Source organism: Hirundo rustica, chromosome 6, assembly GCF_015227805.2.
Source record: "Hirundo rustica isolate bHirRus1 chromosome 6, bHirRus1.pri.v3, whole genome shotgun sequence".
Taxonomy (NCBI): domain Eukaryota; kingdom Metazoa; phylum Chordata; class Aves; order Passeriformes; family Hirundinidae; genus Hirundo; species Hirundo rustica.
In genome coordinates, this window is record NC_053455.1 from 45,130,171 (window position 1) to 45,144,237 (window position 14,067).

The window sequence follows — 14,067 nt, forward strand, 5'->3', positions numbered from 1 at the left end:
TTAAATATACTACTGAACTCTACATCTAGTTAATCAACATTAATTAATTCTGCATAGATTACTTGCTGTCAGGATACAACAGGATTCCTGTTAATGTATTTAAAACACCTCTATACAATCTGCTGTGGGGAGAATTCCTTTCACCTGAAGGCATCTGCAAGGAAGACAGGACTAAGAGGATAAGGACCCCACTGGAAAAGTCCTTTGGCCCAACAAAGTCACTCCACTTCCCCTTTTACTGGTAACGGCTGCACCTTTCCAACCACTATCTGAAGGATGCACGCAGCTCCAGGCATTTGACAAGTCAACAAAACTAAGGATTTTGTTTCTTTGGGTACACACAGTTTCATTTAGCCTTTGTATGCCCTTTATGTATTAATCATAAATGTACCTGTAACTCCTCACGTTCATCTGGAAAACCTTATGCAGGAAACACTGCAAAAGCAACCAAAGTTCCTGGCTGTGGCATGGGAGATGCTAACATGGTGATCTTAAGTTGCCCTCTGTTGCCTGGTTCCCATTTTCTCTTCTTGCACATTTGAAGGAGGTAGTTCCACAAGAAACTGTCCACCTCTCAGAGCAGGATAAACCACCAAGTACTTTATTTTTATGGTTTATACTAAGGCCTTGCATTAACTCAGCATCATTTTGCAAAGAGGACAGACTTAGTGAAAATAATCAGCTAATGCCAGGTTTTCCTCTGTGCATACCCCTACAGGAAGATCAAGTGATCTCTGAGAAAGTGCTGTGAAAATGGCAGCAGATCAGGGGCAAGCCAGCTCACTTGTGTGGATCTGTGCACACAAGAGAAATGCACTTCAGTTCTCTTTCCTCGTTTTCACGAGGGTCTGCCTAGCACAGCACGTCTTCAGTCATCACTGCAGTAAGTGCCAGGCCCAAAGGACACACCAGCACCGCTTGTGCACAGAGAGAGCAAACAGCACATGTGAAACCCTGGGGAGGATAGAAGAGGGAGGGAGGAATCATACACATGTATTTTTTTAGAGCACTAGAAGCGACACATGCAGCCTGCACTCTTACTGCTTCTCAACATGGTCACTTTACAGCATTGAGAATCCACAGTTTCACCTGGATTCTTTCCCTTGCTGGCACAAACATTATTATTCAACATCATCACTTAAAAATATCCTGATTTTGTTTACTAGAGCATAGCAAGTGAGAATTCCTGCTTCAACGCATGCAAACTTGCACATGTTGCTGTCTACATTAAATAGACATCATATATGAAATCAAAGTTAACTTACCAGACAAGATAACTGAGAAAATAATAATAAAATGCTTGGAAAATTAATTACTTTTCCAAAGTGCTGTGGGTAAGCCAGGTAATTATACTGGTTGGATATTTGGCTTGGCACCTAAGAACCAGCTGTATTTTTCTTTTTGGCTCAAGGCCTGGGCTGCCATTTCTTGCCACAAAATATTTGAGCTCAAACATATGTTCAGTTACAGATCTTGAGAAAAATACCTCGGGAAAATGTAAAGTTAAACAAAAGGTTATGCGTTCCTTTTCTTTTTAGAACTAAAAACTCAACATAAATCATCACCATATCCATTTAAGCATTTAAGCCAAATTAATATTTACCCATGAGCCGGATCCAAAGCTATTGCCCTGGGCTGATCAAGGTCTTGCCAGAAGAGGACTTTTCTAGATGTTCCATTGAGATTAGCTACTTCTATCCTGTTGGTTTCTGAATCCGTCCAATAAAGTTTTTTCCCAATCCAATCACACGCCAGGCCGTCCGGGGAAACCAGACCAGAAATGATGACATTCTGCACCACATTCCCCGTTTGGTTAATGTAAGTTTGCTTGATGGCTTCTTCGCTCACATCTGTCCAGAAAACGATGCCTTGTGAATACTGGAAGTCAACCGCAGCAGCGTCCTCTAAACCACTGACCACCACAGTGGACTCCAGCTTCGTGCCTCCAGCATCCACGAGCCGAACATCCCGCCGGTTGGCAAAGAGCAGGAAGGGAGACGCTGCAGAAGGGAAAAATGAAAGCATGTTAGCGTTACAGGCGTCGACAGATGCTCAAGAGCTGACTATGTACGTGGCAGAGGAGGATTTCTTCTCCCAGACCGGGCAGGGAAGGGAGCACGGAAGTGTCACAGCACTGAAAATCTCCTCCTTCCCTATATAAGACAGAGGTGTAAATGAGAGATGGAAGAGCACGCCCAATTCTTTATCTATTGGATGTGAACAGCACCTTCCACATAGGAGTTCAAATCAAGACTGTTCAACAATACCTTCAACAACACCGCCTGTCTATTGTTCTAACAACAGACAAATTAGAACAAATTAAGTCTTCATGGTTTAAAAGCTTGGTTCAACTGGCTGAATTAGTAACAACATGCAGAAAGCAAGCTCTGATGCCTTTCAGAAGCAGACTGAAAGCTAACAGCACTAGACACAGCACCCTGAAATGCTCCTACCAAGCACCCTCCCAAACGGCAAAAACTGAGACAGAGTTTCAGAACTCCTGTCTTCTCTCCTGTACTACAGCAAGAGAAATTCAAGACGGAGTTTGAATGCAGACAATGACATGGGGTGTGGGTGGTGGTGAAGACTGATGCTAGCTGAGAGAGGCAGCGAGAGCAAAAGGACTACGGTTTCCCAGCTTCCCCAATATCACCCCAGTTTTTCTAACTCAAGCAGTAGCTGCTGGAGTTCTACACCCGTCACCTGCTGACTCACAGCTTCATTCAATGCGCAACCATTTCATTCAACGTGCTGCCTCCAATGCACAGTCACACAGGCCAAATCACTTGCTACTCAGGAACAACACACAGAATAGAGCAGCATGTATTACATCTCCTATGGTTCAAGCCTGCCATATAAATACCTTAAGTTTTAAATTCATGTTACTGCATGTAATATATAAGAGTTACTTCTTGATATTGTCTTTCAGATTCAATTCCTCCTGCACTTTTTAAAAAAGAAGACAGTTTATACAGTGTCTGAATTGCAGGTCTGCAATGCTGGCAACCCTGTCAGATGCTACTGCCTTTCTCGTGAATTCTGGCTCTGGCTACATTCTCACTATAGAGTGTGTGCCTCTGTACATCCTTGACAACAGCTAATGCATTTATGTGCAGGCCAAAGACCTCAGTCAGAATATGCAACTCTACTTCAGATGAACTCAAAAACATGCATAAAAATTCAGAGTTTTTATTATCATTCACCATGGTCTTTTTTTTTTCCCCTAAGTCAGGAAAGAGATTGTTTTATTTTGCTTTTTGAAGGAAGAGTATGTTGACGTAATTTACATCACCTGGTGGTTTCAGTGAGGGTCTTGGACAGCAAAGAGAACCAACTGTTATCATTACTGTTTCACTGAAGATGTATCTTTGTTCTCTACAATATTTAACTCAAGAAAGTTTATACAGCTTGAGGAGAATTACTTGATAAGAAATGAAGTCTCAGTATCCCACCTATTTAATTTTGCTGTCTTGCCAAGTCCTTCTCTCAGTCATCTCTAAAAACACTAGGAATAGTATCAGGAAAGCCCTACAGGTTTGTTATTGCAAACAGACAAAAAAACATCTAAAATACCAAGTCCTTGTTTTCTTCTCTGCAGCTCACTGGTTCCCCATAGCCACATGTGTTTTAAGGAGCACTGTATCAAGCATGTGATCACTTGGGCAGTCTCACCTTAGAAGGCTTTAAGTCACAAATTCTTTGGGGCAGAGACCTTCTCAAGTTATGCACACTGCCTCACAAAACCAGCCCCACAACCAGTCAAAGATAAAAGCTGTAAAAAGCCTATGTAATTTTTTTTTTTAATATTGTCCAAAAAACCTTGTTTAGAGGAATCTGAAGAGATGGATTTTCATCTAGACATTACCATGCTGAAGGCATTATTAATGCTGCTACAAAGGAAAAACGAACCTGAAATTTCAAGTCAAATCAACAGCAGAGGAACTCAACAGCTTCTTAACTAAAGATCAGACATGTAAAATGTCTAATCCAATCAGCATCAACATTATCCCAGCTCCCCATCCCTTTCAACGGGTTTCTTCCCCGCTGATGTACACAGTAGGGCAGCAGCAGGCAGATAGCGCATTAACCACCGTGCTCTCTGTCACTTCTGCTCCTCAGAGATGTCCTGATTGAAGTGCAGCTGCATTGTGCTGGCCATGAGCACCCAGCAGGGAAATCACATCGCCCTGCTTGCAACTGGGTTGGAACTTCACTGCTTGCAACTGGGTTGGAACTTCACTGCACACTCACGTAAGCTGATCGATTATTGAAAGCGGCCAGGCTTTATCCCCTTTAAGAACAGGTAAGTATTCCACTTCCTTTGGGGAAAGACAAAAGGAGAAGGCAGAACTCTGATTCTGAAAACTATATTCACTTCTCTGCTCCTTCCCACCAGCCTAATTTTTTTTCTCCAAATTTTATTTTTAAAATGGTTACGGAACCCTTTTAGAGCAATACTGGTTGGGGAAAAAAAAAAAAACAAAACAAAACCACAAACTAGAAAAAGACAAAAACTCCCAACAAAAACCAGTGATCTCCTTCTCTACAGTAATTCTTGCCTCAAATGCTGCTGAAGAAACCCCATGTCTCTCATATAAATAAAAGAAGTAAAGCAAAAGTCAGAAAAGTACTTAAATGCTCTGCTTTCACTGTCTTGTATTTATCACTTCAGGTCAGAATGTGATGGCTCATGAGCAGGCAAAGCCAGTTCCCCTAAATAGAATTTCCAAGATGTCCCAAGAAAAATTCACAGAACTTTCCAAATTTTCAACTTTCCCTGTTAGTAAGCAGTAAATCTGAAACAGGCAACTAAGACAGCAGATGTGTTTCCAGGAAGATAGACACACAGCATTTAGTTTCACAAAATTACTAAACTCAACAGTTTAGCAACTCTAAAAATTCATACTACATTCATACTCTACAACCAATAGGGTTTTCAAGGCATGAGGACGAGAAACAAAGCTCAAAAAGCATCAAAACAAACGGCATTGACGAAACACTCGATTTGCTGTGCCATCAATAAACCATGCAACGTCATTCCAACCATACATGGTATAAGTATTTTGAATCTCACATTAAAGTAGAATCAAAACTTCATTGCCAAGAATATGAATACCAATCTCCTTCCAAATAATGCTGTCTTCTCAGTCCTGAACTGGGCTTGATGGTCCACAGAACACTTATCCTTGATGCATTTAATTCTTTACTGCACATCTCTTGACAAGGGAAACTGGAAGGCAAGTTAACAGGAGCTTCTGAGGAGAGGGATGGGGAAGACCCAAAAAAAGCAGCAATAACTGACTACCATTAACCTTCAAATTAGCTTATATATTTCACAGGAGGAAATACCCCTTCCTTGAGAAGTTATTCCACGGTTAGAAGGTTAAGAGACTCAAAGGAACACTGAGTGTTATGCTCTGTTTTGATCAGCAATATTCTTGACAACTGCAAATTGCTTGAAAATGGAAACACCAGTTTCTATTTTGAAAAAATAGAATAATAAACAGTGAAAGGATGAATACTGAATATGGAGGATAAACTGTTTATATCCAGCCTATTACCACCCAATTGAAACAACTATTTTAATGTAGTAAAAAAAAAAAAAAAAAAAAAAAAAAAACCAAAAACAAACCAGTATTCTTTTTCAGTAAAATTAGAACAGTTCATATTTTTCCATAATAGGCAATATTTAAAACGTCTGTACATAGCTGCAGTCACAGTCTTTTGTCACACAGACAAAAAAAAAAGAACCTGAAATCCCACAAATTTTCAAATAAACTCTGAACTATGCAATGTTACAGAATTTCTTCTTGCAGCAATTCTACAATCTTACTTGGATCATGCAGTACTTGATCAAAACCACTTCATTCTAGAAAGACATATTATTTCTTTGCAAAACCCCACCAATTTTCCTGTGGTTTTCTGCTAACTGGAAAACACACCCTTGACTTGACAATGCAGTGAGCTATCTACAGAGAAGCCTTTTGTACAACAGTGTGAAAACAGCTTCTCATCAGTCTATTTACTGCAGAAAAGGAAACACTCCTGATCAGGCAGGGGAGGAATCAAGCAAGGGTTTAATTTCCAGCTTTGCCTTTGATCCTTTAAATGCTCATTCCTTATCTGTGGCCAATTACTAAATTTTAATTGTTTCACCTGCATCAGGAAAGTTATTTTGTGCAGACATAACTTAAGACTGGAGGATTTGTACACTTTTGCATCATTTATTTGCTTGACCACCATAAACAGTATCGGTTTCTGAATTCAGCCATTAACTTCCATTGTTTTATCTGTGCCCATTTAGAGCACTCAAGTTTTATCAAGTGCTTCAGGGGGACCCGTTAGCCCCAGTAAACTCACATGGAACAGACAACTAAAAAATGCACATGGTCCTTACTATTAGTTTCAGTAACAGCTTTCTAAAAACCAGTCTGACAAGGCTCAGCATACATACTAAGACTAAGATGATCATGAATGATAATCAACAGTGCATTTGTCATCAGTGGCTGGTTTTTTGCAAAGCTGCAACAGTTCTAAGACAAGTTGAGCAAGAGTTTTAAAAAGTTGTATTTATACTACTGCTTCATACTTGTTGACATGCCTACATTTTGTCTCCTTCCCCTTAAAGCCAAAATAGAAAGACATGAGAATACTGAGGCACATGCATTATTTCTACCCTTGAAAGCACCAGAAGGACAGAACAAACACAAATCCTATGTATAGCGCAGGAGAAAAGCCTAACTTACAAGTTCTTAAACCAGTTAACTAGGCTGAAGTTCATGGAAAGGTTTTAACTGTGATTTTAAGAAAAGCAACTGAGGATCTTGGGAACCTGGCACACAACATGAAATGAGGGTCTCATTTTAATAAGCATACAAGCGAAAATAGCCATCCAAAATTACAGCGTGTGCACCAACTTATATTTTAAATATTATTTCAATCCTTAACAGGACAATTGCAACGGAGACCTCTGCGGTTAAGCCATCTGTACGGCTGGACAGAGAGAATAGCATAATTCTTGCAGCAGTCAATGTCCCAAACCACAAAAACATTTATTACCAAAGAGCAAAAACCCCCCACACACCCCTACCACAGGCATGCAAGATGGTAAAAAACAAACATGTCAAGACTTTTGCACCCAAGGCTGCACCATGTTACGGAAACTCTTAGGCAGGATATGGAATTAGCATGCATCAGCTCTCTACCCTTAAAAATAGCTGCTATGCAGAAACAAGACTGGGTATGTAGGGTCCTAGCAGCCATAAATTAATTGGAGAAACCACTTCTACAATACAAAGTGATCCCTCTTGTCCAGCTCTAACTCTCTGGAGCGTATGGAGGCTTAGACCTTGGATGCCACAGAATCACAGAATGGTTTGGGTTGGAAGGGACCTTAAAGATCATCTATTTTCAATTCCCCCTGCCAGGGGCAGGGAGACCTTTGAATAGGTCACTCAAAGTCTCATCCAGCCTGGCCTTGAACATCTTGACAGGGATGGGGCACACACACCTTCTCTGGGCAACCTGTTGCAGGCCTCACCACTTTCAGAGTAAAGAAATTTCTGCTTAATAGCCATTCTAAACCCACTCTCTTTCAGTCTGAAGCCATCCCTCTTTGTTCTGTCACTACATGTTCTTGTAAAAAGTCTCTCTCCATCTTGCTTGTAGACCCCTTCAGGTACAACTAGGTCAATCCAGTGCCTTTTTTCTCCATGTTGAACAACCCGAATTCTCACTGCCTTTCCTTGTAGGAGAGGTCCCCCATCCCTTTAATCATCTTGGTGCCCACTTCTGGACTCTCCAGCAGGTCAAGGTCCTTCCTGTGCTGGGAAATCATCAATGTCAAAAGATAAGATTGAATGTTGATCTTCCTGTACTAACTGCACATACTCAACCCAAGTTTCAGCTTACCAGGTAAAGGCCTCTGAAGACTAAAGTCCTCTGAGGGCTATGGCTGTCATCCTCAAAACACATTATTGAAAAAAAAAAAAAGTGATTTCCCAGTGTAATAACTAAATTACAAAATATTCTGGCTGCAATACAGAGGTAGGTAGTAGCAGTTCTAGGACACAAGACTAAAAAAAAAAATCAGGACTTGGTTTCAGTCCCATACATTTCTTCTCCCTTAGCAAAGAACTTGAGCAGGAACCTCAGCCCAACAATTTATAAAAATCATTCCTCCTGCTACAAACATACCCTTCCTTCTGCTATTAATTATCTCAAAGGGCTGCAGTGAAGCCACTCTTGCTCAATAAGGCACTTGAAGATATTCCAGCAAAAGGCTCAGTGATGCACTCAGCTTTTCATTCCCTAATGGCTAAGACTTCTCTGTGAGCTGATCCTCTCAGTGATAGATGGTTGACAGCACTACTTGAAGAGGAAAATACACTCCTTCTCCAAATTACATCCCATTCCTCTAACCCTCCTGTTCAATCCATTTGATAGAAATTTTCCTTTCCAAACCATGAGGTGTTCTGGTTATCAGATAAGGAAGATTCACTTCCATTTTATCTGATTGTACTTAGAATCAAGGTCTGAAATTCAGGATGAGACTACTAAGAATATCATCCATTTACACACATTGTGCACAGCAGGCAATTTTTGTACACTTTCCTCTTTACCAGACTATATTTTAAATTACACACATGGTCACACCAGGCATACACCACTCTGCAGTAATCCAGTCCACACGAGTATCCCACATTATAAAGCATATTTGGTAAAAATTTTGTTTATATATGCTAATATTATCTTGAGTATCACTGCAGAATACCAGCAGACAGACAGGATCTCAGTGCTCAGATCTATTTGCTATCAGGCTATGGTAGAAGCAAGGCTGTCCATCCACTAATGCACCGCACCTACAAGAAGAGGCATGGCTTTAGCCACAAATGTATTTGGAAGTGGGTTATGTAAATAAATTACGCAAGTTTAAAGGACATCTGGCTTAGCAGCAGCAGGCTGGAAAGGGTCCACAGAAAATATATAAAAAAAAACATTTACGTGGCTTTAGAAAACATAAAGCTTGTTCTTCTCATTAAGAAGAGGAGCTGGTAAGGCTGTGAGATAAAAATTTAGTAAAATAACAGACCAATCAGCAAACACTTTCATGAGAGGCTGAAGTTCAGATTTTCTTAGCCAGTGGAGAAAGGACACACTGAAGAAACTAGATCGGGTTAGGCTTTGTGGCTTTCATTGATGGGGAAGAAAATGCAGACAGGAACATGCTCTGAAGATACTGGAGCACACTACAGAAGCTACAAAACTGCTTGCAAAAGGTGACTTTTTATAGCAGTTGGATAGCCATTCCCCTAGTATGGTTTTTGTAGTTAATTCCTGCCTCAAGAAAGGAGTTTCTTTTATGTGTCTTGAAATAAAGAAGAGGGCTCAGTGAACTGAACTCCTCATACTGCTTCACTGAAAATCTTGATTAAGCGGGTCTGGGATTGATTGTGTTTATGACAGGTTTTACACAAAATAGTTTTGAACTTCCCAGTAACTCACATCACTGTTTCTCCCAAAACATGGAGCTTTATCAAACAGTAATGTTAAAATATTGTTAAATAAACTTCGAGCTACTTTCATTTTTTAAATAAACAAGCAGCAGCTCTTTTGAAGATTTTGTTATATTTTTCGCATTGCATAGGGTTCCCACACACACAATAATGACAGGGTTTTAGGAGGATGAGAGTTACTTCAGACCACTGGTTTTGTTTGGCAGCCTAGTTTTTAAATAATAATGTTAGCAGTAACAACAAAATATAGCACTGATTATATACCATTTCATCTCCACTGGCCGAAATTAGTTCATTTCCCTTGGTCAAGAGATGCCAAAGTATTTCTCTGAAGGGCATGCTCTGAAGAACTCCAGCAAAGGTGCTTTACACAAATTATGAAATTTAGGATTTACTCTACTTATTTTGGGTAGCAATTAAAAATTTTTAAAATATCCAACAACATGCCCTAACTTATTCATTATTCTTCTGTCCTGTTTCTAGTTATACTGCCTACCTCAAGTTTAAAAAAAAAAAAAAAAAAAAAAAAAAAATTCACATGTCAAAAAAGCCAAATTATTGGATTCAGTGTGTGTACTTCAGCACAACTGTATCTCTGCAGATCCTGGAAGCAAGCCACGTGTGTTCAAGACCACTTTTACGTGGGCACGTTATTTTTAAGGGGGGTTTCTCAACTCTCTCTTTTCCCAAGACCACCCATTAAGACTCTCCTGGTGCACCAGGCAATGGCTCTCTCAGACTGCCCTTAGTAATGCTGTAGCAAATACTGAAATTGGTTACATAGGACAGCAGATTTCATCTTTTGACACAGCTTTAGCAGCTGGAAAGGACGACGGCCAAGCCCATGTGAGCTGACAACACTACAAGGACCACCAAGCAGCATACAGAATGTATTTAAAGATCCACAGAAAAACTAAACAAAACACAAAATATCAGCTGTGATTCGGGGACACATCAGATAAGACTTGCAAGCACTTTAAACATTTAGAGAATAACATGATTCACTAGAGCATAAAGCATTTTTTATTTGGTCTGTATTGTTAAGAGGAAATTTCTAAACATTATTGCAAAACTAGTTCTTGGCAATCTCTCTCCGTGCAATGCACAACTGGTGCTCAGCCAAACAGTTTTAAGGACTGCAGCCTCATGCAATCCTGACGAGCTAATGTTAAGCAGACAAAATCTCTGCAGTCTGAACCCCTACATCTCCCTGACCTCAGGAAAGTTCTCACCCGAGCCTTTTACAGAGGTTAAAATATACATGTGATTTTCCCAAAAGCAGTATACTGTTCACAACCACTTGTTTGTCCTTCTGAGGCTTCTGCTGCAATTTGCTATTTAAGAACCACAACGCACATGACAGCCCAAATACAAATATACCATCTACTGGGGATTAGGGAATTGGCTTCAGACAGACACCACCAACGAGCTCTGGAAACCAGTACTTCGAAAATGGCTGCTAAACTGGGCATTCTCCAGTCTCACAAATCAGCTTTTACATTTGGTGCTGGTTGGAGATTGGAAATGGAACTCCAAAGGAGCTTAAACTGACAATTTCCATCAAACTTCAATGATGATGGGCAAAGTTCCCAAAATACACCAAACCCCCCACTCTAAATGAAGACAGTAAACCCCACAAGAAAGGTGAAAACTTCCCTTCTCTAAGAACAGCAGGCAGCAGTACTTCACAGGTCTGCACTGGGAGGTTTGGGTCCAACACAGTGCCGAAGCAGAGGAACCGGAAAGCAGAGACCATCGCATACACGTGGGTGATCCACTGGCACCACAGCCAGCCTCCAACCCTCCTCTGGGTTAAATTAAGAACAGTGTGACACAAGGCAGGCTGTCACAGATCCCACACACCACCTGCTATTTCAGGATGTACCAAGCAACTTCTGCAGACCCATCCCAGACTACTGCACTGGATGCTCACCTCCTCCAGCTGTACAAAGCTGTGGTCCTTGTGCTGCTGCTCCGAAGAGTGAAAGATGCTGTAAGCATTAACAGTTTACAACCCTGGGACAAGAAAACTATATGGTATGGGTAACCTTTAATGACAAATTACTTGCACTGAAGGAAGAGGAGTATTGCTTTATAGTGTTCCTCATGCAAAAGCCCAAAGTGCCCCTACCTCTGCCAGAAGCTCAGTTCAGAAGTCTCTGACAACCATGGTCTGAGGCAATTCACTCAGCAAGTCACTGAGAAGATATCGTCACAGAAACAGAGATTCTTATCACAGGCACACTCACTTCAACAGCAAGTTCACTGCTTTGTCAGTCGGGTTTCACATTTTGATTAAGGATTCTTCAAAGTAAAAACCTGCATTCTGCCTAATACCATTAGCTTCACCAACAATAGCTTCAGTTCCATAACAGTGTTCACAATATTCCACACAGGGTTCACAACAGTTTTGTGAGAATTAATATGGCAGTCTGCTTGTACCCACAAAAGTGGGAAACAGCCATTACTCAATCAAACATTGAGATTTCTGATATTTTCTGATTTTAGAATAAGCAGAAGTGGCACTGAAGTAGTCTCTTACACAATACTGCTGCTTGGCTTTGCCAAAATGGGTAAGTGCAGAAGGCAGTGCTTAAAAATAGGGTTGGGGGATGTGACAGGAAAAAAATATACTTGGATGTTTCACATTCTGTGATGCAGAGTACATGGCAACAATTTTCCTGTTGTTATTCTAAATGCAACAGGCGTGGATTTCCCCCTGTCCCCATGATATACTCCACAGTTTTAAAACTGCAGAGGAAACTGAAGATTTGTCCTAATTCTGCATAAACTGGTTTAGAAGAATGCAGACAAAAGGGTGACTTCCTTGAACATCTAAACATGACTTTTTCTGGGAATAACAGTTCAGGTCAATCCATGAATGGAAAAAAAACCCTGCAGTGTCCCCTTTTTAGATTCTGGATGTCAATGAGAGCAAGGTTCTTTTCTGTTGTTTTTTCTTTTTCAGTATTCCTCCTTGGTTTGGCAGACAGCTGTCTGGCCAATAATAGTAGATTACACAGTGATGAGGGTTCCAAACTTTTAATGGATAAAATAGTGGTTCTATATAATTTGGAAAACTTGGCTTGCAAATTTTATCCAGGACTTGAACAAATACAGGCTTGACAAAGGTATGCTTGTTTCTGATCTGAATTGTTTCCAATTTTTAGTTCCAGTTCCAGATGTTAACTCCAAAAAACACAACTCTTTAGAAAGCTGAAAAAAAAGATATTTTACTTCTATTTCCACCAAAGGTACAATATGTACTGTATTTGTAAATTGCAGAAAAAGAGACTCAGAAATAGCATGTGCTGGATTCAGCTGCTAACAAATGTTACTCATTGGAACAAAAATGCAGTCAAGCTCAAATGTAGGTTCCACAATTTGTCGTGGTTTTCTTCTAACAGTTAAGAATATTCCCAAATAAAACCACCTTGTTAAATGGAACCTGCTACATGATACCAAGCTTTTGAGGGCGTAAAGTTAAGAGAAGTTTTTAGTGCCAAGTTGTAGACACGACTTCTGTTTTTTGCGCCGACTATGTTCCAGTCAAATATTCAAGATTTATTTTTTGTGAGAGCTTGTTAGGAAGGATGAAAAAAAGAGGATGAGGTGAAAAAGGTTATTTCAGATAATGAAATCTGTCACCTTGTACTTATATCACTGGTAATACTTAATTTACCACCTCGAAGGCAGTAAATAAACAGAACAACCTGTTCCAAGCTTTGCAAATCACTCCTAGCAGATTTTGTACCGTTTTAGCCAAGAACATTGATGCAACCAAATCAATTCCTTATGGCTCCTTTTATCTTTTTAAGGTCAGTATTTGTCATGCAAGCTATCTGGAGTTTTTGTACTGATGGAACTACAAAAAGGAAGATCTGCTAGCTTAGCTGAGATGATCTAAAAAGATCATCTATGTTATTTGTTTCTCCACAATGTAGAATTTAAGGACATTTCCAGAAAACACAGCTGTCAGCTCAAATCCTTAAGAGTCTCATTTGGAGAAGTGTTGATAATATTCAAAAGAAAACAGATTGCATTAGTTCTATATACCAAAGGTCTACAACTTATAGACTGGTAAGTTTGTGTGTGCAAGAAGGGAAACATGTTCTAGAATTCTGCCCCAGAATGCCTCATTTGGTTTTGGGTAAAGGTTTTGAGTCTAGATAATTATTTAAAAATTAAGAAAATCTGAGAGGCAATGGAATATTGGGGCTTTAAAAGTTACATAGAAGCTGTTTAACATTTTTTGTTTTGTTATTTTTATATTTAATTACTGCTCTGTATCATCTCAAAATTATTAACTGGTCACTCTCCTTGGCGTCTGTTGAATTCTGGTGTTTGCAGAATTGTGTGACATACACCTATTGACAGAGTGGTATATAATCAAGGATAAAGAACCCAAAAAGGAGACTAAAAACGAAGAAGTGCTAGTGTGGTGCACCAAGGGAAGGCTGGAAAACTGCAAAAAAACAGAAACTGTGCAAATCAAACTGCAGCTACGCTGTGTTAGGAGGCATCTTGATTTAAATCTGCCCTTTGCATTGGG

At 40.0% G+C, this 14,067-nt stretch overlaps 1 protein-coding gene across 1 annotated transcript in view; it reads right to left on the reverse strand.

The window, feature by feature from the left end:
• Positions 1–14,067, reverse strand: part of LRP5 (LDL receptor related protein 5) — a 133,436-nt gene that overhangs the window by 100,258 nt on the left and 19,111 nt on the right. Inside the window, exon 2 of the mRNA XM_040066760.2 lies at positions 1,604–2,000. Coding sequence (XP_039922694.1) covers positions 1,604–2,000 — 397 coding nt within the window. The remainder of the gene's footprint in view (positions 1–1,603; positions 2,001–14,067) is intronic.